Source organism: Monomorium pharaonis, chromosome 9, assembly GCF_013373865.1.
Source record: "Monomorium pharaonis isolate MP-MQ-018 chromosome 9, ASM1337386v2, whole genome shotgun sequence".
NCBI lineage: Eukaryota > Metazoa > Arthropoda > Insecta > Hymenoptera > Formicidae > Monomorium > Monomorium pharaonis.
In genome coordinates this window covers 21,347,178-21,373,169 of record NC_050475.1, presented here as the reverse complement: position 1 = coordinate 21,373,169, position 25,992 = coordinate 21,347,178, and the positions used below count along the sequence as shown (strand labels likewise).

The 25,992-nt window shown below is 40.0% G+C and overlaps 1 protein-coding gene across 3 annotated transcripts in view; it reads left to right on the top strand.

Annotated features, from left to right (window-relative positions):
- LOC105828753 overlaps positions 1-25,992 on the top strand; it is a 171,589-nt gene that overhangs the window by 76,592 nt on the left and 69,005 nt on the right. For all 3 annotated transcript variants that reach the window (XR_004964706.1, XM_036292320.1, XM_036292319.1), the window contains exon 3: positions 12,063-12,125. Coding sequence is in view for 2 of the 3 variants with exons in the window: in XM_036292320.1 (XP_036148213.1) it covers positions 12,082-12,125 (44 nt within the window). In the remaining variant the exon portion in view is untranslated. The remainder of the gene's footprint in view (positions 1-12,062; positions 12,126-25,992) is intronic.

Sequence of the window (25,992 nt, the reverse complement as noted above, 5' to 3'; positions counted from 1 at the left end):
GCCATTTTTTCGTCTCTCTCCTTCTCTCTCTTTCTTTTTCTCTAGAAAATAATCTAAATTTTATAAAATTTATAAAATGAAAGTAAATCTAAGTTTATAAAATGACAGTAAAATCTCGAGTAAATAAACATTAAAGGAGAGAAAATAGAGAAATTGCTTATTCACGTTTAATATTTAATTAGCATTGTTGAGAGATCTGCTTGGCCATTTATAAATTAAAAACGAATTCGGGAGAGCTGGCAAATGAATGTGTTCCCGTTGCGCGTAATTAGTGCTTCGATTTTATCAATCAATACGCATATACGCACAATTCATATGAATAAATTACCATAAAATTAACGAATCGCAATGATTTTCGCACGAATCGTATACAATACGTCCATAGCAGATTATCCCTCCCAACTTCATCGATCGCCTTTGACAGACGATTTAGTGAATTGCTTTATTTCGGATTTTTGCTGCGTCGTCATTAAGCTCTTTATATTTCAATATAAACTTTTATGAAATGTGACTCTTTCAATTGAACAGAATTTTAAAGGAAAATTATCTCTGTTAATACATTATTGTGAAAAATATTATTCGCTTTATACTCCAGCAGAGGGAAAAGTGCCTTTTCTGTGTTTTAAAAGAAAACTTTTCATGATTAACCATTCAATTATTCTACCGCGACTTTATCAATCCCCCCCTAATTAACAATCACCTTGTTATGAAAATGATGTTCAACTAGGTCAGATTCATTATGTAGATACGCGACATTTCGATGCGAAATATAAACGCCATGTTTCCTTTAGATGCATAAAATCCCTGGCAAACAGCGAACCGCTGCTCGCGGAATAACGTCCGGCTTTCAACTGGAAGTTTTTTAGCTATTAAAAAGATTAAAGTGCGCTAACGAAACGGTACGCACTCGTGCACGAGTCCTTCGAAAACAGAGAAACGTCGTTATTGCTTTTTTCGCACGTTCTCCGGTCTTCTGTCCGGCCAGAGGTTACTAGGTCACAATCCACCCCTGGCTACTGCCGGGCGTTATCCTGATCGCGCAGGGGCGACGAACGTCCTCCCCCTTCTCTCCCACCTTCCCTCCGCCTCTCGTTCCGCCGCTATCTGTTTGTATTTGCACATTCGCATGTCCGGCCGCGATCATTTGCATTTCCGCCGTCGCGCTCGATGGTGGAAACGTGGACTGCTCTTTTTCGCGTCTCCCGCGTGGCCTCCGCGACGAGACGATTACAACGACGACGTCGGTCGGTCCATTTTTTTTCGCGCACACATAATCACACGCCGATCGCATGTACATGATGATCGCGGGCGCGAGCCCGTTAACGAGCGTATCTCGCGTGTTTGCACGCTTCTCGCGACTTTGCGCGCTGTAAATTACGGACGGCGCGCGTTTCCGCGATCCCCGACGAGCGGCCAGGCTCTCTTTGATGAATGTTACAGATAATCGCGTTTCGCGTAATTAAAAACCGTGAGTACGTACACGGATGTGCTGCGTTTAATCGGATGGTTTTCAATCGTGGACAAAAGCTCTTTGACAAATTCATGTCCACTCTTTGCCGAATGGAAATTCAAATGGTGTTTTGTGTCACGCAGATTTAATAAGTTAATTAAATTACTTCGAAACAGCTTTTTTTCAGAGAAGTTGACGGACATTCCGATTATTGCACCTTATTACACCAAGATTTATAAGAATTGATTGCTGTAGCGGGTAAAAATAGCGTATACAAATAACATCTAAGAAAATGTATTTTTAAATTTAACTTATTTATTTATTAATATTATTTTCCTTCTTTCTCTTGGAAAGCGTAATAGCAGCTGATTAATTGACGTTTAATATTTTGCTCATAGTCTGTCACTTGTACGGCAAATTAATTAACCGGGCCGACATAAACTAAACGAAAAGCAAACGAGTCGGTATATCTTGAGAGCAAATAGTTATACGCGACGTGCGCGATTACATGGCCCGGTGTAACGTATTCGACCGTACATTACATACGCTCACGCGACGCGACGCGATTCGACGCGACGCGAATGACGGCGACGTCGCGCCGTGTACGGGCATCTTGCTGCATCTTGCTGCACACGCACACCGATGTACATTCCGGAACATCCCGCGTAACGGGCATTGGTCGTAAACTCTCGTACATTTCACCGCACGAGGTAAAACGTATGTGTGTTGCGACACGGCTAATCCAATGGAGTTTTCTAGAAAAAAAAAACATACCAACAAATAAATTAATTAAATGACTTGTGGTATCTGTAAATAAATCTAAATCTTTTTTTTTACAAATATGTTTTTAATTCGCTCATTTTTTAAGTCGTTCTTACTGAATAAAGAAAAACGCAATTTCGCGCAGAGAAAGTTTTAGAGGATATTTTACACTTGATTTTTTCTAAGAAATTCGTTTTCTAAGAAACTTTTTTAATTGTACTATCAATTCCAAGACATTTGATATAATTGTACACAGGTTCACAATTTTCCGTTTCAATTTAATTAGGGAGACTGAAAGGTTCTTGATGAACGTGATTCCGTGGGCCGTTCGAGTAGCAGAGAGTTTGTATCGCGGAGCTTGAAACTTCCAAAAATCGATTTGGGGAATTCAGGAATTTAATCCGTTCAACATGCGCGCGATAGTCGCGCGCAACCCGCGGTAATATCAGTCTTATACATATATCAGGATGTAACTAAACTAGACGGGGCTACAGCAACATGAAGCAATGGTTGCCATTAACGTGTTCCAGTACACCAGTGTGTCTCGGTGCCGTACTTTCCGCTCATTCATACCCCCCCGTTCATTACTCCCACGGGAGACAGAGCGTTCCCTTAATTTCGCGTCTGCGTGCAGAAGCTCGCGCCTCTCCTCTCCTCCCAACCCCGAGCAGTATCCCCATCGGGTTCTCTTTGCTATTCGGCTACCGTACCTACCACCTATCCTCCAGCCTCCGATGTATCTCTCCGCTGCCCTTTATCCCCCGCTGTCATGTTTACTCTGTCTTTGCGGTCTTCTTCCATCGTTATCCACCTCTTCCTCAAGCGGCGCATCGTTTCGTATCACCGCTCGGTCTCTGCTACCATCTCCTCGCGCACAAACTTCCTTCGTTCCTTTGTCTCATTGAACGCCCTCTCTTTTTCCTTCTTTCCAATTCACATTGCGAAATCCTCTCCTTTCCTCCATCTCTTCTCCGTTTACTGTGCTTCGCCATTTTCCGTTTCTTCATTATCATTATTTCGAGACTCTTCTCCGTTTCACGTCGTCTCTTTAACCTTTTACGCTCCATTTCCCCGGAAGCTAGTGCTGATCCGCCTACGTGTGACGATTTCTACTACTCCTTTTCGTTCCTTTCGTCGCGCGCCTTTGTCGTTTTATGTTTTTTTCATTTCGGCACTTCATAGAAGTACATAGAAGTACACGAAAAAACGTTTTTTTATCTTGATTTCGATCTTGAATTTCGATATGCGCACGTCTTCATTTGAATTTGTGATGAACCACACGATAAGCTTACATGTTTAAAATATTGCCTATTCATCCGTTAAAATATTCGTTTTTTTGTATCAGTTTCAGACAATGTTATTGAGAAATTGTTTATGAATTCAAGCGTAGGTTAAATATTATTGCATACTGGCTTAAAGAAGAAACCTAAAAAGAATTTAATTTAAAATACAATATGACATATATTCACACATGAAGAGCAGACATGCCTCTATCGAAGTTCCAAAATCAGTGAAGCAATCTGTGGGGATCTGTGTCTATATAATCGCTACCGTTAACAGTTGCTGCTCACCGCGAAATAACCAGTCGTTTGTGTTGCCACGTTCCGTGCAGCACTTTGCGTACCAAAAGCGTATATATCGTGCCCGTTGAACGTGATCGTGCATTACTCGAGACTACAATGGATCTCGAGCATGCAGCGTTCCTTCGCGGTGCAGCTTGGACCTTCCGTCAAATCGTTGAGCAAGTTGAACGGGAGTTCGTACCAATATTCGTACCACGCCAATGGTGGCGACAGTGGGACGAGGGAGACGTTCACGTCTGGAGTTACGGACAGCTTAGACGTACGTACGCTTGCCGGAATATACCTCGCAATCTCCGAAGGGAAACTACGTCGAGTCGAACGTCTTTGGTAATTTGCGTCGAATCCGTCGCCTCAAGACCGATCATGTGCGATCGTTTTTTCGAGGCAAGACTGCGATCACGAGGTTTCCCGATGCAACTGTCGTATTCTCGTCGCTGTGCACGCCCGTGGCGATGTTGGGGACGGGCTGATTGGAGAATGGTGTGGCAAATTGTAGCCTCGGGAATGAGTGGCAATCGTGTTCGACAGAGACCTAGTCAGCGTCTGTTTCTTTTGTGGATACATCTACGTGCGGGACTTGCATGCGACGCGGTCGTGATCTGGATCAGCTACGATTCTCGTTCGCGTCTCGTGTCTGCGGAGGGTGTCTGGGTCTCATACGGTTTCATCATCTCAGCTAGTCTTGCAGTTTCCGCGCGATATGGAAACTGTGTTTTCTCAGCGAGATGAAGATGACGCTCGTCTTCCGGAGACTCTTCGTCAAATTTCTTTGCCTCCGATCGAGATGTACGCTGGGATGTGGAATTGGATTGTGTATCTTGTGTATTATATCATCGGTGACAATCCTTGAGTCGCGAAGTTCTCCAGATGACGCACTGACAATTTGCAGAACATCTATTATTTTGGTCGTACGTTTTCATATACGTGTTAAAATACAGGTTTATATTTTTACAAAAAGATTATTAGCGTTTAATATTTTAACGTGTACATTACATGTATACAATAAAACATGCTATGGCATCTTAGTTTTATGAGATTATGTGTAATTGTTTCATCATTAATGAGACCTTTTTTTAATTTGATTTTAAATTCCACGGAGTGACGTTTACGGTTTTTTTTATTTCCTACTGGTATACATATTTTATTATATTTAATTGTAAATATTTCAATATCATGTATACTTTGAAAAAAGCTTAATATATTGCTAGATCATCAAAAGTTTAGAAGTAATTTTGTTTTAATATTTTTGTTTCGCATACAAACTTGAATACATATTTTTCTTTGATTCCTTATTTTCGTACATATTTTCTGATTCGATAGATTATATTCTTCCTGTTATATTTACTTTATCCTTTTAATTTTGAACTTATACTATAGAAGTTCTTTCGTAATTTTTTGTATTTTTTCTCTCTCTCTCTTATATCTCCTTTTCTATCTTATCAACTATATTCTCTGTTTCTCTTTTCACTGCTCTTCCTCTCTACTTCTTCTCTATTTCTCGTAAAACGGGTTTCCTCTCTATCCGCAGAAGTTAGGCGCCAGTACTTACGGGCCGTTAAGCTGCAGACAGCATAAATAAATACGCGAATTCGGTTAGCCGGAAATTACGGCGAACGCCAGAGAAAGGAAGGAGACGCGGAAAAATTCCAGAAAAGGGTGAGCGCTGGGCAAACGAATTCTCGGGGGAGCGCGTGGTTTGTGTAGAAAAAAGATCATGCGACTTGTGCGGAACAAAAAGTAATTAATATAAACTATAAAACAACTTATCTGAAACAGTAAAACTAAATGTTTTAGTATTGGTACTTGATTTTATTTTTAGTGCCAGAAAAGAAAACAGTTCTCATCGATAAAGTCGATTTTAATATATCTTTAAGGCGATTTACTTTCTTTAAATCATTATTTCCAATAAATAATTGATGTAAAATAAATATTAATGAACATTTTAAAAACATGTAATACACGGATTTAAAACTGACCAATTTTACATCAAAGAAAAATAATCAAGGAAACAATTTTGTTAGAAAAAGAGATAAAGTTAAATTAAGGAAGAATTCAATAAATTAAAAAATTTTCTTGAAAATCAATAAAATTCCGTGAAAATTTATGATTTTTAAAGATTAAAAATAAATTCTCTGAAAATTCCAGGAATGCAGTCGCGTTTTTCGTATTACGCCGAGCGACATTAGATGACGTTGTAAATAAAATGATGTACGAACGATCTGCGAGATCGATAGCACTAGCCGGGCGACCCAGTCCTAAAATGAATAAGTTCAATCGGATTTCAGGTCGCACTTACGCGATATAGATTGGTACCAGACCGGTCGTTCATCTGCAATTTTACCGGAACTGAAGTCGAACGAGCAAGCGCTGCCAATCCACATCGGTTAGATTCTATAAACGCAGCACCGCTCTCTCTCAACTCTCCTCTCGTGATTTCCCTCGGCGAGGCAGTTTGAACATATTGCACGAGCGTGAATCGGCCTTTTGGGCGCAATGCTGCAGTAGATCGGAATCCCGCAAATGATTCTTAAAAGCTTAATCGCTAATCAGTGAATGAAAGGTTAAGATTGCATCTTTACGAAATGTTGTAACTTTTCTATTTGATTTGATCGAAATGAGTAAATAAATGAAATATTATTTATTTTTTATGGATTGCTGCAAATTTATAAAAATATTGTAACTCAGTATGTAGTAACAACAAATTACTCTTGGCTTAATCAAGCGACATTTATTATAATTTTATATACAATTTATAATGTGTAATAGAATAGTAATAGAATCCTTTTTAAATTTGTGACAATTGAATGAATATTAATAAGTGCTTGTTCAATCCATTCAATTTCGTGCTTTATCTTAGCGCGTGAAGTATGAGAGAGACGTGGGAGATTTTCATGAAATGCCTAACGCACACGCAGAACAGAGCAATTTTTCGTGCGTAGACAATAGCAAGAGCACTCCTGCAGCCTTCATCAGAACTTCTGTACGTGTCTCGAGTTCGCGACTCTTTTCACCGTTCTCTCAACCCTTCCTCCGATCCGGTCAGTTCTTCTCTGCCATAGAAACGTGACTAACGACCAAGAAAAGGGCACAGCACCATCGAGGACGCGTTAAAGCGAGATCCTAATATCGCCACGACAGAAAAACATCGTCCATTATATGCGCATGAATATTACAAATGATACGATCCATGCTTGTACTCTATAACATTCATAATATATCATGAATAAATTTAGTGAGATACGGAGTAGTATAATCGAAGAGAAGCAATCCAGCATCTCAAGATGGTCTTAAATAACAAAAAATTTTTTTGTAAAAATATTTAAAAAATTAAATTTACAACTTATTTGCGTTTTTTTTAAATTTTATTGAATTGTATCATTATCGAGTTAATCTTAAATCAATTATTTAAATTACATTATATATATATTTAAATTTAAATGTATATATATACATATATATATATAATGTATATAAGAAATAATTGTTAAAACATGAAAGTGTCTTGAGGCACCATTTGCCGATCGTATTATTAATTTTACACCTTCAAGTGTTTCTTATTTTTTTAAAATCTTTCTTGCACAAATAAATTTTTTCTTTTTCAAATTAAACCTTAAAAAATTTATTAGAAATTATTGATCACGTTCACGTGGAAGATGTGAAAGTGTTTATTACACACGTGCTATATTGTTACAGTTATCGTTTTTTTTGGGGGGGGGGAGGCAATTTCGTGAATTTTGCGCTGACGGCACAGTTACATAAACGAACGTGCGATATCATCGTAGGGAAATAAACGGGAGGGGTGGCTGTTAAAAGTTGAAATGTGGATGGCGCAGCAAGACGGTGGCCGAAGAATAAGCCTTGACACCGTCGGAGAAAGTGCAAGATTATAGCCTTGGCGACGGACAGACGGATCCATCATGGATGGATGGCTGGCTGGTTGGATGGATGGGGTACACGGTCGGAGGCTGGTCTCATAAAATATGCAGGCTGCAATCACGTCTCTTGAATGGAAAAGAGCACGGACGAGGACCAAAAAACGTAAAGAGGGTGAAGGGGGCGACGGTGTATAGCCGGTCGGGGAAGGATGATGGCGTTGTTGGAAGCGGAAGGCGAAGAGAGAGGACGAGAGGACGTACCCCTATATACACGTTTCGAAGTGCAAGACTCGCAATACTGCTGAAGCTGCGGGTTTGTGCCGGATTCGCTGTGCTTGCGTTTGCAAAAAATGTTCATAACTAGCCAATCCCCCTGTCGCATTGTGTCGATAGCTACATTCATGAATTTGTGTATGTGTATGCGTGCGCGCTCGCGTGTGTATGTGTGCGTGCGTGTGTGTGTGTATCTGTTTGGAAGTACGCCCCCGTTTGTATACGCGTGTTTGGTCGAAGTCGCTTGACATCCGCGGGCACTTTACTGGTTTAAAAGTTGCGATATACCGATGGATTCCGATAAAAGGGAGAAACCTGCAGGGAAGTTTCATTTTAGTTATTGAGAATGTGAAGATAAATGGCCGTTGATATTGCTCTTCTATCGACCACATGATAAATAGATAATTTTATCAGAGGATATGTACTCAAGAGTGTTGACCGTGATTTTATCGTTAACTTTAACAACTAATCTTCGAGATAATTTCTAGTTCAAATTATTATACAATTATGACTTGAAAGCGGAAAAAACAATGTTATTAAAAATCTGTTCGATAACTTGATAACGGATAGTATTTGTCTTTGAAATATATGTTATATTGCGTATACATTACTTATTAGTGGACTGCATTATCCAGGAAGCGTAGCGAAGCGAAAAAATTTCAGATATTGGCGGGACTTCAAAGGGTCAATCACCTCGATAATTCCCACGCTTTGAATTTAAAAGAAATCATTTAAATTGTAAATATCTGACCCAGATTTCGTTTAGGTGTGTGAGATGCTTTATAAAATCCCTTTGGTCCCTTCAATCACCCCGATTAAAATTCATTGACGGCCGTATTCGTAAAACGCCGCCGCCGTTGCGCGCCATAACAAAGATCCGATCTTGAACTAATCCAGCATAATCAAATTTAATCATTAATACCCGATGGCATCACTTTTTCACGTTGTACACTCGCGTCACTTTAAAATTGATACATCGGCAAATATTTATAGTCGCGTCATTATATATATGCAGCTCTGATTTTTTAACTGGGAAACAACATTCAAATTGCCGAGATTTTTTATGAAATATAAAGGAGCGTGTTAATTTCACACGCGGTCATAAAACTGGCAGAGCTAAAATTGCGTTACATGTTTCGCGTCGCGTCTCGTCTCCTAAATTTTGCATCGCGCACGCATGTCGTACATGCCGATACAATTTTCCCAACAAGCCCAAAAACAGTTTTCGCCTGACGTGTTTAGCGTCGCGGGGTAACATTCTTTAAAAGGCAAGGGGTGATCCCGGGGGGAGGGAGGTTCTGAGAAGCGATGGTCGAAAGGGATTCAAGTGTAGGGGAAAAGCGTAGACCGGGCTGGAGTGGCACCCACTTCTCGCTGAGATATGCATGAGCTGGCTGAAGTTACGCTACAACTACGCTGCTTACATAATATAAACTCCCGCGGGGTCATCCTCCTGGCTCGAGGCGCCCAGACAGACCCGTCGGTAGTAGGTGCCGTCGAATGGTGGCGGGCCGACGATCGCGAAGACGGGAAGCCATTTAATTCTTTATGCGCAATATTTCATTGAGAATCGTCGTGATGCGGCATATTTGCCGTTATTGCGTTTAAAACTTGCGGCGACAAACCGATCGTCGCAGCAATTTCTCCCTTGAGATGATGTGAAAACGGAGATTCATTATTCAGATTGGATATCAATTGTTAACGGGGATATTAAAATCGCGAACTTTGTCGTAAGCGTATCAGTCTACACTGGAAAAAATTTTCTTAATTTTTGTAAATACATTTAAAATTAGACTTACTTAATTTAAATAAATAACATTTAAAGAATTATTTTGAACAAATATTCATTTTTTAAATCTATTAAACCGTCACGCAAGATTAAAAAAAAATTGTAAAAAAAGAGAGAAAACTAAAGAAAAGTATTATTCTTTTTGCTTTTGTCCCTGTTTCATATTTGATTTTCTCTTTGTCGTGTTATCGAGTCATTTCTTTCGGGACGTGTTGCGCAAAATTGTCGAAACACATCGATTAAATGACGATTTACGGTGGTAATAAAGCGAACGCCTTGTACATGTCCGCGAGCTAAACTGCCGACGATCCCGCGAAGTTATGACCGGCGCGGCGGCGGCGACGACGACGACGACGACGACAACGGCGACGGCGGCGGCGACGGTAACGATGAGTCCTCGAGGGGTAGGTTACCCTCGAATGACGGTCAATTTTTGGCTTTTCTCCGACGATACACCGAGGATTTCCGCGACGGTTCGTTAAGTTCATATGTACATACCGTAAACACGCCGCCGCCCGACTTATATGTTCCGTCAGAGTGCTTCCTTCCTCTTCTATTTGCGCACTTTTATTCGTCTTCCTACCGCGCAACTTGCGGTAAATATTTATCAACTCGCGTTACCGAATCGTTGCGAGCAGCGTGTGCGCTGCAATGCGAGGGATTCCCGATCAATATATCGAATATTAATACCCCGATATGACGCGCAATGCGATTGTTGTCGCGACGGGCTCAACTCTAACAACGCTGTTACATCTCGCGTTAATGGACCATTAATGCACCATTGAAACTGTACTTTTGATCGTGTAAATTTATAATGCGTAAAATAATAATATTGGCCGCCTCTGAACTATGCAGAGATGATCGAAGTACGTAATTAGTGTAGAAAACCGAGCCTTTACAATATTATCTATATTTCGCACAGAATTAAGCTGGCTGAGTCATATCACCAGAACACATCTACATTGGAATTATTTGCTATTTTTTGCTAAAAAAAATTTTTTTGCTCCAGCCAAAAAAAATATCAGTGGCTAAATAGCTTAATATTATGTTATCTAGCCACTACAAAAAGACACATGTACACTGAACAAATAAAAAAGTAATATAGGAATTATTTGGTAATTATTTGCTATCTTTCGATGACGAAAAAATTTTCTTTGCTGCAACCAAAAAAAAGTTACCAATAATAGTCAACGAAGCAACATTTTTTTTTCAGCAAATAATAGCAAATAATTAGCAAATAATTCCAATGTAGAAATCGATGTGTTCTGATGATATGGTTCAGCTAGCTTAATATACCTACAGAATTATTGTTTTAAAATAGCAAGCGATTTGATCGATATAAAAAAATAATATCTTCTACAGCCTGAAGATAATTTTCATTGCGTTCACACGGTCAGAGCGCAGTTTTAATAAAATATTTAAAAATTATTTTTTTTTTACATGCAGATCTAGAAATGATTTTGGGTCAAAATAGGAAATGTCTTTTACTGTGTATAGTTTTAAGATAATTTTAATTGTCATTAAAAAAACAGTGAGAATCTAATATGCTTTATTTCTTAAATATTCTTGAAATTTTCTATATTGTGTATACATAACCAGAGATACCGAGAATTACATAACGTAATATACACGACTGGTAATCTCATAACTGTAAATTACAATTATTACCTCTACCGCTCGGCACAAATTATGGAGATATTATTATGTATTGCGTTTATTACTCGCACCGCTACGCTCGTACACAGTTGTTCAGAATTACAGCGTACCTTAATGAAAGCGATTCATGCTTTTAAGGCTATTCGATACACCATCAGGTTGTCATCAGAATTTAATAAAATTAAAAATACGTACAATATATGCATGTATTTTTGTCATACAATATATTTATGAAATTGAATTGTGTATGTTAATATTACATTTAATTCTGTACGAAGGGGAAAAAGTTGATCATCGTAGATACGATTTTACGATGTAACAAGTTACTAAATGCATGTTACACGTGCACATTTTTCCTGTACAAACAGAGAAAAATCTATTATCGAAAATATATTTTATGATATAACAAATTGATGAATGCCCCAATAACCGAATGTGTGACGATACAGAATTAAGATTATTATTGAATTTTTATAAGAATTTGCGATCTAATTATATAATTAAATAAAATTAAAATTTAAAACATGAATATATAAAGATACAAGAAAATTTTAATTATTTCGAAAATAATAAGAACTTGTAAAGCATTCAAATTTAATTAAATCGAAACGTATTTAATTATTTTCGTATCGAGATTATTGCACAAGAAATAACGTTGCATCTTTGGCTTTCAGGTCGGGCGGTTGATGCCTGATGGCGCGGGCTGGGACACAACGCTGGAGAAATCCTGCTCCAGAGTAAGTATAGATTCTTGATTCACGGTGGGAATAAGCAAGCGGCACGCTATATTATGCATAGCCGACAGCGCACGGTACTCGCGACGGTTCTCAAACGGAGAAGATTCGCGAATGAATGCGCGACCGAAAAAGCGCGACCGCAGGAGAAATAAAAGGCTAGAGTTGAAGCGGAAAAACAGAGAAACTGGATGCACGTCACGCGCGGAGAGAGCATCGCTTATCCCGAAATCACGCTTCGCCACTTGGCCGCCTCGCTCTCATTTCGAGTCTTTGCGGTGGAATTTTCGCCGAAACACGCCTCGTCGGGATAAAAGAAAACGTCGTATTTTCAAACCGCTGACAAACAGAGCGACACTTCGCGCCGCGATCCGGAAATTTCTCGCCGAGAGAGTTCGACAGGAATGGGAGGAAAGGGTGAGCGGTAGTAAAACTTCTCCTCAGCTTCACCCGGGATGGATTTGAATAAAAGTCGAGGGGAGTCCCCTTTCCCTCTCGAAGTTTCTCGAAGCCTGCTTCTCTTCGCTTTTTGAGACCGGTGTCCGCGAACCCCTTCCTCGTCCCCCTCTCTCTCTCTCTCTCTCTCTTTTCTCGTCTCTTTTTTTCCCCATAGAGATGAAAGCCACCACGAACCGCGTAGACGGACCCGACAAGCATAATGGGAACGTAACTTTTCGGCCGCGTCTCTTAAATCGAAGATTTATTAATCGAAAGGAGAAACTCCGTAATTCTAAGGGGGATGCCAGCTTCCATGTTTCGCCGGGATTTTTAATTGATTGGCATTCTTAGTTTCACGTGGAGTGACGTTCTTCTGCCTCGCTCTCGGTACGAGAGTTAATACCGTCGGTTACATAACGAATTGAGACGTCCCAGCTAAGCGTTAAACGCGACGCAGATTGCGGATTATCTAATCCGAGTGGGCACGCAGATGCCGGTACCATGTCGCGTAACGCAATTAACTGTGAGCTAAGCTTTAATGGGTGAGATCCGTCCGAGCGCGGCGTTTTCTCCTTCGGCGCCTCGTTAAGACGAGGAAGACGCAGGCAGAAGAATAACTTCGCTTTGCTTGTTACGCGAAATGACGGCGGGGTCATGGGGGATATCCCGCGGTCGAGGGATTCGGAGTTTGTACCGGGGTAACCGAGGCTCTTTGCCAGCCGGTTTCCGCGAAGGATCAGAAGATTGCCTCTCGGTTCGTGCAATCCAACGGATCCGACATATATATCCGCGGTGTAATGCTGCCCGCCGCAAACGGGTCTTCAGGCTCGATAGGACCGGAACCATCGCGCCCGAGCCCCGGTATCTTTGATCAAAGACGTTCCTCGATTGGATGCCCCGGCGTGATTCCGATGATGAATAATTGAGAAGCGAGCGCCGAGAAATTTTGCCGACGCTGCTCCATCAAGATCGCCAAGGAGTATCGAGCGTTAAATTTCTTTCGGTTGCGATATCGAACGACCTCGCAAGATTGGTATATTTTCCTTTAAAAAAAAAGAGAGAAAAAACTGGGAGTGTTTGTACACGGGGAGAATTTTCTCATAAAATTTATCCTAGAAATTATAGTAGCCGATAACATTGCGTATTTAAAAGAATTTCATATGATTTTCTCTGATTAATCAATATATTCATAATATTTGATATAAGATTACCCAGGGCTTATTACGCATGGTAAAATTGGTGGCGAATTGTGTGATAAGATATAACGAAAAATTCTCTTCTGTGTATACAATTGCTTTCTTTTCTCATGTAAATCTTAAAAATCACACTTCTGACACTTTTCCTCTCTACGCTTGGGACTGTGAATGGCAAAAAAAACACCGCGCCGGAATAAAAATCGTATCACAGCCTCTTATACCGGCTCACCCTTCGCAGTTTTGCCCGTAGGCTCGGAATGTAAATCGCCCGAGGATTAGAAGGGTCAGAGACGAGTGCTAGGTGAAAGGGTTGATTTCGCATACACGCTACTTTTTTGCAACCATTCGTGCCGCGCATGAAAGAGTTTCTTTTGTTCGACTCGTAGCTTTTACGGCCGACGAAGCCAACGAAAGAGAGTAAACAAATTCTATGAAGGTGAAATTATATCGGGACTTTGATATTTTACAAGTAGAATTGGATTATCAAACGGTTTAATTCCTCCTTTTATTGGCACATGTCGTCTCAGAGGCATCGACTTTAATCTTGACGATCTTTGATTCGGCATCGAGTCAATTATTTCTTAATTAAAACGTCAAGGTAGCCCCGGAGTTTTTCAATTTAACGATCACGAATACAAGGTTTTCCGTAAATTAATATTCCGTCTGTATACTTGCACGCTCGTGTAAAAATGTAACATTGAACGAAGCAAACAACGTATCGACGTTCGAGTTCGCGTTTCAACCGCGACACGACGATATCTCGTACCGTTCACGTTCGTTCTTTTTCCTCGTCAGTTCCCTTTGTATCGTTTCGATTACAAGGGGAACAGGCTGCTTCGGTATCTCGTTAGTCGACCACTCTGAAAGGCGACTCGACGGAAGGAACGGATAGATGGGTTCTTCTCCTTTCTTCCGCGACACCGATTAATGCGAGCCACGAGCCGGATTAATTATCTTTGCACGCTGCAGCACAGACGTGTCGTACATAGATCAGTTAATTACTTGCGAGGCTTTCAGTAGCTTGGTCGATCAAAAATTACGAACTCTGAATATCCTCGGTTTCTGTGCCGTTTCCCTATGGCTCAATTTGCAACATTGGTCGCAACTCTTTTCACGTCAGTTTTCCGCCTCGCGGTGCCGTTCACCGGCAAAAAGCTCTGCCGCGATGTGCAACTTCCGGTGCCGAAGACACGCTCTATGAAAGATTGACTCCGACGCGTATGGGATTACGAGAGGTATTACGAGAGACGCATTTTGCATCAGCCGAGTGAAAATCTGACGCTTTTCATTCAGATTTTTTCCCAAGAATATTATTCCATTCATAACTTTTACGCGCTGAAAGAAAAAATGAATTAATTGTTAACATTCTGACGAAAGAAATTTTTAGATATTTTGATGTTTTAATAAGATTTAATGTTTTAAATTACATTTTCTTTTATATTCTTTACGGAAAATTAGTAAAGAGAATAAATGCAATAACCTTATCTTATACAAAAAATATTTATATCTAGTTTATCTGTTAAAAAATTATTATAAAAATAAGAGGGAAACTCTTAAGTTTAAAATACAATTTTTTTTATCTTGTACATGCGCATGAACTACGTGTCATGATAATCTTAATCTTCAAAAGGACTAGAAATACACAATCGATACTCCGTATTTGTCATTGGAATGTTTTTGATCTTATCTCTATATAGAGAGTGAAGTCATAGAATCGCCAAGGTTGACTGCATGACTAAGTTAAGTATGACAATCGTAATTGCGTTTTCGATCCACATCGTCACAACGATGTATATAGCCACGGAAGAATCGCACGATCTCTCGAATACGAAGAATACGATTGCCGACAATTGTTGAGAGAAGAATAACGTGAAATGCTTCCTCGTATTTTTCCACGTTCAAGTATATTTATGTCCGCTGTAAAAGATGCGCGTTACAAGCCGTGAGTGAGGAGGTTGGAATCCGCGAAAGTGGAACGTAATTACAATTATTCGTAACAATTGTAATTGTTCCTCTGTGTGTCTGAAATCTTCTCGATAATTACACTCTCGCGACGAATAGGACTGTTCGTCGTTTACTGTAGTAGAAAACTTTTCTATTGATAAAGAATGTCTTTAAGACGAAAAAGATTAAATGGGCAGGTTTTTCGTTCTCGGTGCGCGTTGATTAAATCATTTTGCAAATGGAGCGCAGCTTGCGTGCGAAGAGTGCGGCAGCGCTCGTCTTTCAACGCTCGGAAATTCTGAGCGGAGAGACCGACACGTCGATACCTCGATAATAAGCCCGCATCGGGAGACGTGCTGTGCGATGTTGCACAATGTAATGTGACGTAATGGCGGTCGACCGGTATCTCAATGACGGATCGTTAACAGCTGATCGTAAGCCGACCGGCGAAGCATTGCGCGGATTCTACCTGCAATTTCACGCTTTACGCACCCACGGCACACGTCATCTTCCACGAGATTGTCAGCGATGAGTCGTCAATATTATGATGCTCTCCTATCGCGTGATTAAAATTGACTACCTTTTTATTTGTTACACGGTTCAATAAAATATATATTTTTAAATATAATTATTTTTATCATTGTCAGTCATCAAGATTCACTTACATAAAACTATACCCTGATTCTTTTTCTAATTTTATACTATATGAGTGAAAATTTCACGCTTTCTATTTTACGACGAATATAAATACTAAATACCGTGAAAATGAAACGTTACTTTATTTAAGAAACCTTGCCGGTGAGCTATCGAGACACATAGCTTCAAGTAAAGGGTATTAAATCAGCAATGAAAAATAATATTTTGTATTATCGTAAGCGCTTCAATAAATTGACAGTAAATTGCGAACCGACAGTGACAATCTAATATATAATAGATAAGCGATAACGTTTTTCGACATGAACTGGCGCGATAACCGTCATTTCGACGTATGCTGAAAAACCAATCGATCGGCCGCGAACACCGAAATTGAACGTGAACGTACGGCGGAAGCGGCGCAGCCATTGCGTGATCGGCCGTGTCAAACGGAATGGAACTCACGGCGCTAATTAGAAATTAGGTTAACGGCCGGAAATTGCAAAATGTACTCGGGGGTGCGAAAACACGACACCGTCGATCGATTCGCCGTCGCGTCCCGCGGATTCCGGAGACGCTTGCGTCGATGATGATTTTGAAGAGGAAGACACTGTCGAGCTTGTAGTACACGCCGGAAGTTGAAGCTAGGCGAGCGCGACTTTGCCCTCGAACTAGTAAATCGGGTCGATAAAGTTGCAAATTCCATGTTAATATACAATATCTCGAAAAAAATTCGTTTTTTTTTTTTAACACAAGGTATTAGGATTTTATTACAGCATCTCACCCAAAGGTGCATTGGCTCGTGTATGAGCCGATTAGAAATTATTACTAGAGATGGTCTTTTTACCGCGGAAATTGCGGGAGATTAATTGGCCGTAGTTAAATGACGCAAACTCTCTCGCGCTCGACACGTGAGAGGAATCTTTGGGAAGCCGAATGACAATGTGAAATTGCCCTACTCTTTGCCGAGATCGGTCTCATTGTGTGTTCAAAAGATTTTCTTTCGGTTAACGTTAACTGGAAGTGACATTTCCAGGTCTCATCTGTTATCGTATGCGAAATGGCTTGGGAGAATCGCGCATTAAAATCGCATCGATGAGTTAATTAATCCTTTTTCGCATTATTCGCGATTCTCTTACATGGTAAATTTAATTATTGAACCTTTTGCTCGTTTTAATTATCGTTGGCAAATGTAAATCTAATTGAAACGTTAACTGTGATTTTTAAAATTGTTGGAGAAATACATTTTCAATGATAAAAAATGCAATTTTTAACAATTATATCAACAATTCTCTCTTATATCGAGAGTTATATGATTAGAATAGCTCGAGATTTTATATTTTTAAATTCCGTGCAAAAATGTTTTTCCATTTGAATTTCTAATCATTCGCTTAAGCGTTGAAATTGCGCTCTTAATACGATTTTGCTTTAATAATAATAATACTGCACATTTATCTAGACGTTTTACACGTCTACGTCTTATTGAATCGACTGACGGAGATAAAGCTTAACGAACTATGTGGTAACGGAAGGAAGTAATTACAAAAGTGATTCTCGGGCATCGATCGATGTGCAATACGTGGAAATTCTTATTTATCAAGTGACCCGTAATCGATGGTTTCTCCGTTAAGCTCCCACGGCAGCATTGGGAAGGGATGAGGGGTGCAGATCGGAGAAATCAAGCGCGCCCAACTAGTCAGGCGGATGATCAATCGCCTGGAACGTATCAGCCTCCAACGTTACCGTGTACCGCGAGTGTGGATACACGAAGTAACGGACCGTTCAAAGATCAATGCTGATCAATGACGCGAGCAGGCGTACACCCGGTATGATACAGATAATACTGAAAGACACACGCGCGAGTCCTATAATTGTATGCACGCCATAAAGTGTTTTATTAATGTTTTGAGCGAAGCAAATGGTAATACCGTAAATGATATTGCGGCTGGATGAGTATTTATAAAATGGACCATGTTGAAGAACAGCAGTATGTTTTTCCGTTTTACGAGACGAGCAAGGTTTGTTGCGACGATGCTGCGGAAAACGGCTTTTTTTTGCTTTTGTTTTTTAACGAAGGGACATATTGGATATTTCAATTATGTAAGGATCGCGAAATGTTATTTTCACTGACTTACACCCGCCGCCGTTTGAACCAACACAACGGCTCGAATATTGCTCTTGATTCCCAGGGTAGTCTGCAATTACGTGAAACGTAATAGAAAAGTTCAGCGTAGCGCGTCTTTTGCGTCGGTTTACAGCGGCGAAATTGCAAAAAATGTTAAAAGTGTAACCCGCTTACAGATATCCAAGTACGAAACGTTATTTCGAAGGAAAGGAAGCGTATCTAAAAGAGCAGACATCTGGCAAAGCTTTAAGCGAACATATAGAATGTTCCAAATTCGCGAATCAAAATGCTATGGCAAGAAAATTCTCGAGGAATTAAGCAAAATGGTTATTTGAAAATTTTTCGACGATTTCTTTTGCAGTATTTTGATTCGCAAAATTCTGGACATCCTACATATTTTCGTCTCCTTGAGAAATCCCGAACTCTTCTGATATTCTATTCTCGCTTTACGATACATCAAATGCGTTATTGCATGATGCATTGAAATTAGGATCGAAAATGGAGAATTTAACGGGCATTCTATGAAAACACATTTTGCTCGAATCCCTAGCGTATAATTTCTTGAAAGGCAAGTTGTGGTTGCGAAATAATTAAAAATTTGAGTTTAACTTTTAAATTTCTATTTCAAAGCAGATTTCATTCCCGCGGAGGAAACTGTATTTTGAAACACCGTCCAATTTGAGAATGCTCTTTCGCCCTTATATTTGACCATATTGCGCTTTTACTGTCGGATTACCAGCGATTCAATAAATTAACCGCAATTCGGATAGTCGAGGTGTCGAGGGTGCGAGTTAATTTCTAGCAAACAGAGAGCGGCCTGGTCGCTTAATCCGTTAATTAGACTCGTAATCTCGGAATCAGTCTGTTGCCTACGGCGCTGCGAAAATTCTCAAGATCCTGTCGGCGAAATGAGAGAGAGAGAGAGAGAGAGAGAGAGAAAAGGAGAGAGAGTTTCTCGCCGAAGGATACCGATAGAGCTAAGATGGGGAAGGGTCGTCGGTAGTTTGCGCATCCACTCGAGCTCTTGTTATTGGATCTGTTACTGGATAGAGTTTCGTTCCTTCTTCTAACTGCAATGCCTCGCAAAACACTTTTTCGCCTCACTTGCAGGTCGACTTGCAGTCGAGCTTTACGATTTGGGCTTTAGCGGTAATAAACTTTTAAAGGAAACAGAGATTACTGCCCGATGATAGATTTGCCAGACTTAATGATTCTTAAAAAGAACGTAACTATTTTTAGAGATAGATCGTTTCTTTTTAAATTTGTCTATAATGTTTAAAACACATGTGATACGTTTTATTTTTAATTATATTTTTACATTCTTGAGTGGTTATTGCGTGGTATATCGAACGTCCTATAGAATAATTAAATTCGAAAGGGCAATTTTGCTAGAGACCTTGCAATTTTGCGAATTAAACGTCACGTTGCAAAGAGAAGTACAAGGCTCTTCATTCGCTTGTTCGTATATTTATTACGCTGTTTTAAGTATTCATCTCAGCCTCGCGGCCTGTTAAACTTGATTTGCAATTTCAACGTTGGATTAAAGTCTTCCTCGCTTCGCCGGATGCTGTAACGGAAAGATATACTTCGCCAAGATTCTCGTTGTGTCCCTTGTAAAACAGTACCTTTGCATCTGAGCAAAAGAAAACGAGCAATTGTAACGGTGGATTCTATTAATCGAAAACTTAATTAGTATAGTGTTCATATTTCATTTTATATTTAATTTATGCAATTAGCAGGAATTAATGTATCTTTCAACAGCAAAATTATAAGGGAAATTAATATACATATGTATATATATTAGAAATTAGATAGATTAAAACAGAAAAAGTTTGACGATTGATTTAAATATAAAGATTGATTTAAATATATTTTTTAACGAGAATTTTAATGTGCAAATTTCTTTTTAAATAAGAGCGTCTCTTATCTCGATCTTTCTTCGCTCCGTTTTATGTCTGCGCTTAGTACATCTCATCTTTATTTAAGAGTAGATAACGAAGGACCGACCAATGGGAAGAGATGAAAATTTTATCGGGGTTCCGGGGGGTGATAAGTGATGTCAGACTAAATCCCGTTAATTCCGCTTTGCAATTTCGATCGGGAATTAAAGTTATCCTCGTTTGAGAGGCCAAGGTATCGACGAGATAGTTTGTTCTCCGTCGAGCTTTTGCTCTTAAAGCTCAAGTAGCGACACTTTTCCTCGTCGCTATTATCAGGGTCTTCACTAACTACGATTTTTCGACGAATTATTAGTTTAGTTACGGTTTCCCGTCGAGATCGTAAAATTTAAGCACAGTGTGGCAATAGAGAATCCCGACACACAAATATCATGGATTTGCCGAGAGGGAAAGATTAATATCATTAATCGAATCTCATATTTGTAGCTGCATCGTTGAATAAAATTTTCGCGAGCGTGATAATAGTTTTTTACTGTTGTGTATGGCATTTGACTTATCAGGTCAAAAAGCATGCCTCGTTGCACAAAGTAGCGAAAAGTCCTAAACGGAGGGTGGCCCTCGTCCTGTCGAGTGAGAATTTTCCGCACGACGAACCAGTGTTGCCATTTGCCAGACGCGATATACCACGATGTTTCACGTTACAAAGGATTGTTTCATAGCGAAATTGTTTCCACGGCGGTTTTGCGGTTCCAGTTTTCCGAGAGAATAGAAGGATTGCACGGCAAATTTGCGTCTTTGCCCTTCGCGAACATAAATTTCATCCCTTTTCGTTATGAAACAAGGTTTTTTATTGTTCCATTTTTTCCTTAACGTAAAAGATTTGAATTTAAACAAATTTTTTTAGTTAAATAACATTTTGTTATCATCTTGTTGAAAATGAATAAGACGTTTATTTTTACAGTATAATTTTTTTCATTGTACAAAAATTAATTTTGACACACAGAAATCTAATATCTGGGGAACTCTAACGAAAATGATCTTATATTGAGAGTTAAACGTTATAATTCGACACGAGTTGAACAATGCAAGCCTTGTAAGCTTTGTATAATGTTATACAAAGCGATATTGATTAATTCGAAATCAAAGAATCAGTTTCATTGATTCTTGATCTGTGGAATACGGCGCCATCGGGAAGCTTTCGTTATATATCCATGGCCCTATTGTGTCTGATGGGTGATCAATACCGGTTATTGTGTCTCGTATGTATCATTCATAATATAGATTTCAGCAAATTTCACGTCAAGTATATAATCCGCGGTCTATTTAACGATTTAATCGCGCCCGGGTCGTGACAGTGATTGCCACTATCCGGTATACACAACCGCGCAATAACTCTCTGTGTTAACAACGAATGCGTTCATATTCATATAATGACCGCGCTTGTATATCGCATGCCACAAATTACTCAGGCAAATTCGCGCGTTTCACGTGTACACGCATCGCGAAAGAGAATGACCGACTATATATTTCCTCGCGCTTAATAATACACGTGACACCACGGCGTGACGTTCGGTCTACGAAGATTATCTGTACTTTGCGAGAACCAGATCCGATAGCTTCTACGTTTAATTGCCTCTGCGAGGGTGAGTTCGGTAGCTCGAAAAGAAGTGATTAGTAGGAAAGAGAATCCGCCGGGGCGCCCTTCGTATGTAAACGCGAGACGTTACGTCCGCGAAAAACAAATTATCCGACGCATAATAAACTGCTTTGTTTGCTGGCACACAGCGCCCGGAAAACCGGGGCCGAATTAAAGCGATAAGCGAAGTTTTCTTCGGCGCGAGAGCGAAGGATCTCGTATTCAAAGTAGAGCGTACTCTCCCGGAATGCTCGTGCTTCACATCGTCCCTCCCCCTTCTCTCGCTTTCTTCTGCTCTCCAGCAGAGCATCGAAGTTTCATTTATCGCCGTCTCCCTGGCTACGTGCTCCCCGCGGAACAATCCAATTTACGATCGATCAAACTTTACGACACTTTCGCGATTCTTAGAGGGGATGTCGTACGTACGACTGCGACGGACGTACGTACGTACGTACGTATGTACGTACGTATTGCCGGAGAGAGTCGCGCGTATCTGCCGCGAACACCTCGTACATCGTAAAATATTGTACGATCTGCACTTGGCATCGGCGGTGACGACGACGACGACGACGACAATATATGCGCGAATTCCTTGCCATGTCCGCGAGATGTTGAAGAGCGAGGTCTGCCAAATGCCGTCTTCTCTTGCTGGCAGCGTACCATGGGAATTTGGTTATTTCAGCATACGCAATGAATAGCATGTTTTAATTCTTACTGCAGTACTATCTAAAAATTTTGCCGCATCGTTGAAGAATGAAATTTTAATAACATTTCGTCACTTTTAACTTTCACGTGCGTTGATATTTAACATCATTTTAACACAGAACGTAGTTTAACATGTGCAGGTGAAAGAGCAACGTCATTCAATTAATCCGTTTCAGTGATCGATTAGTTTCTGCTACATCTAATCTATCTAATTTGATTCGGTAACGCGCGCCGGCCGGAAAGCTCCCGAGGCAGCTGCGAAGGGTCCCCATAGTCGATCAAGGTCCATACATTTATGAGCACACGTCGAACGGACGCCTCACGCAACTTCGATAATCCGCCGTCATAGGGTTTGCCCGTGATTGGCCGCAATTTTCCGGGGCCGTCGCGCGTAGCATTCCGAAAAAAGAGAAAGAGATAGATAGATAAAGAGAGAGGCCGCAGCCTCCCGCCACCATCGGCGCACGATTGAAAGACTCGTAAAATACATACGTTACGTGCCGCAAACTGATCGCGAAAAGGGCTAGTTTTCCGCGGACGCTCCCATCCCATCGGTAGGACAACAGGTACACATATACACACGCACACGCATACTTGTGTACGTACTGATTCGCGGTCGTTACGCGGACGCGGATAACATTCTCGCTTGCGCTTCGATTACGCGACCGCAATGGCAATATGCTGCTGCACAGTAGCCTCGTTATACCGTTCGCGTCTGTGTAAATTGCCGGCCGCCTCCGATATCTGCGTTAGGATCGCGCGCCGCGTCGTCGCGATTTATAAAATGGAATTGCAGCGGCACGTGCACCGAAAGCTACATGTACTATACGTACACGTATGCGTGCGCGCGGATCCTCCTTCTCGCATTCTCTCTCTCTCGCGAATTCAAATATAACGCGCTAAATGTCACCAGATAGACTCGGGCTGTAAATATGCGCTGTAAATATCTGTGATTATTTGGCGATATCTTTAAAATCGACGTTCGATTGTATTCCATTTTTAATATTCGAAAATACAATCGACATTTAAAAATTTCCATGTATATTAATTATAAGTTGATGAAACGAAGCAAGAGCTTGTTGATGTCATTGCAAAATTTATTACACTTGAGGTTTGATGCTGACTAACTTTTTAATTACACAGTTGAAACAAGATAATTGTTATTATACCGAAAGAAGAAAAATAACAGCAATTACCATAATTTAACTATATTTTATAGTTTGTTTGGTGTCAATTATTACAATATTTGTAACTGTTTTAATCATGCAAATTATAGCTATTTTAGTTATTATTATAACGTAAGTAGTAAACATATGTTTAAAAAATAGAGATCTATAATAGAACAATTATTGAAAAAGTTGCAAATATCTCTGAAGTTGCGTTCAAATTCTTTGCGTTGTGCTTGCCATTTTTGCCAGATAATCGTAAGAATCTTCGGCATCAGAGTTCAAGCTGAGTTCGACAGTTGATCGCGCGGCTTGAAGCAATCACCTTCGTAGGATCTTTGCTCAGCCAATCGGTTTCATTTCTGCTCACGATCCCGCTGTTTTCCTCGATAACATTGCGAATCGCCGAAAGTTACAATGAAATCGACCTTTCTCGTTACTTTTCTCGCATGTTTGCTTTCTTCGACGCTCGTAATGTAACTGCGGTGCACCGCGATGTTTTTCACTGCTAAATGATTGTCCCTTTTAACGAAATTCAGCTCTCTACAGAGTGTCAAGTTACACGTGTCACTACAGCTCGATAAAACCATACGGTCTGCGATCGTAATAATTAAACGTTTGCTGCGGTTTCGTTGCCATCATCTGTTCAAACCAGATGAAACTTGTGAAAGCGGGATTTGTTGGTAGTTACCGAGATAAATATCGCTTTTCAACGCAGATCTAAATAGTTTTAGAAAATTACAAGTCTAATAATTTGTAGTTATCTGGATTGTTGAAGTGTAGAATACTCACAACCGGTGTGTTTGTATCAGAAAATAATAAACTTTAAAGTTCCAAGACAATTTTTTTAGCATTTTTAGAAAAAATACTTAAATGTTGGTCTTTTGATTGATCGGAACTTTTGCGAGTTTTTGCCAATCCGTATTCGAAACTCGCGTCAGATTTGAAGATATCTTAAGGTGCGCGTCGTCCGTGACAACGCCATAACTCAGCCTCCTAGGATCGCCTAATTAATGAGCTCTTCGGGATCTTGAGTTGCCGCTCGAGGTCACGAAGTCGAGACATGGTATGATCGCCATCATGCCGTAAAAATGGCCGACTGCGAAATCGCAATAAACAATGGACCATGCGCGGAGCTGTGCACGGCTGCTCTCTTAATTAGCATGCAACGTGCCGCTCCTTCGTACGAAGTAACCCGAAATGGAAGAGCAGCGACGTGTTCGAGGAGACCAGATCCTTGAAACCAGACCCTTATGTTAGAACGGCGGAAGCGCGATCTTGTCTGAACGTTCGAATTCCTTCTCTTTCGAAACTTCTCAAACAATTCAGACATATACAGATTCAAATTGCTTTGCGTATCGTCCGAAAACAGAGAACTTTGGAAAGTCTTAAAAATTCCTGAAAGTTTTTTACGTCTACTCTACACACAAGGTATCGAATATTTTTATAAATAAAAGTACACATTTTTCAACAATTTTTTTTAAATCTACGTTTTATAATATGATTTTACTAAATGGCGGAATGCAAACGTTGAAACAAGGATAGCCTTCAAAAATTCTAGCCATTTGAAATTCTATCGAGTTTCACAGATTCTTATGTACAGTTCTTCAGAGGAAATCCTTCATTCTTTGGAAGTCTTGAACTTTAGAAAAGCTTGTCTTAAAAATTCTTGAATATTTGAAACTAAATTTAAACTTTTTTAAAATCCAAATTGTTATCTATCATCTGCGTAAATAGATGATGGATTGAAAGAATGATATAAAGTACATGAGAAAACACAAATATCTAAGATTTTTTAAACTAGAGAAATAATATATATTTTTTTTATGAAATAATTCCCAATTCTAGCAAATTGTTAAAGAAAAATTGCTTGTTTGAAAATTGAAGCCCATCTTTTAAACTTACATAAACAGGATAACTATATCCCGCAAAATAATTAACTTTTGACTAATTCCACCGAGCGATTTTGAGGCCCCACTAAGGACGTCACACGATGTAGCTGAAGCTAGCAGCCAAACGTCGAGCAGCCATGGCCGAACGTCATATAGGCGTTTCTAGGGGACACCATTCAAACGTTAAAAACTCCCTGGTTATGAGATTTTCATTTGCGATCGTTATTAATTGTTTAG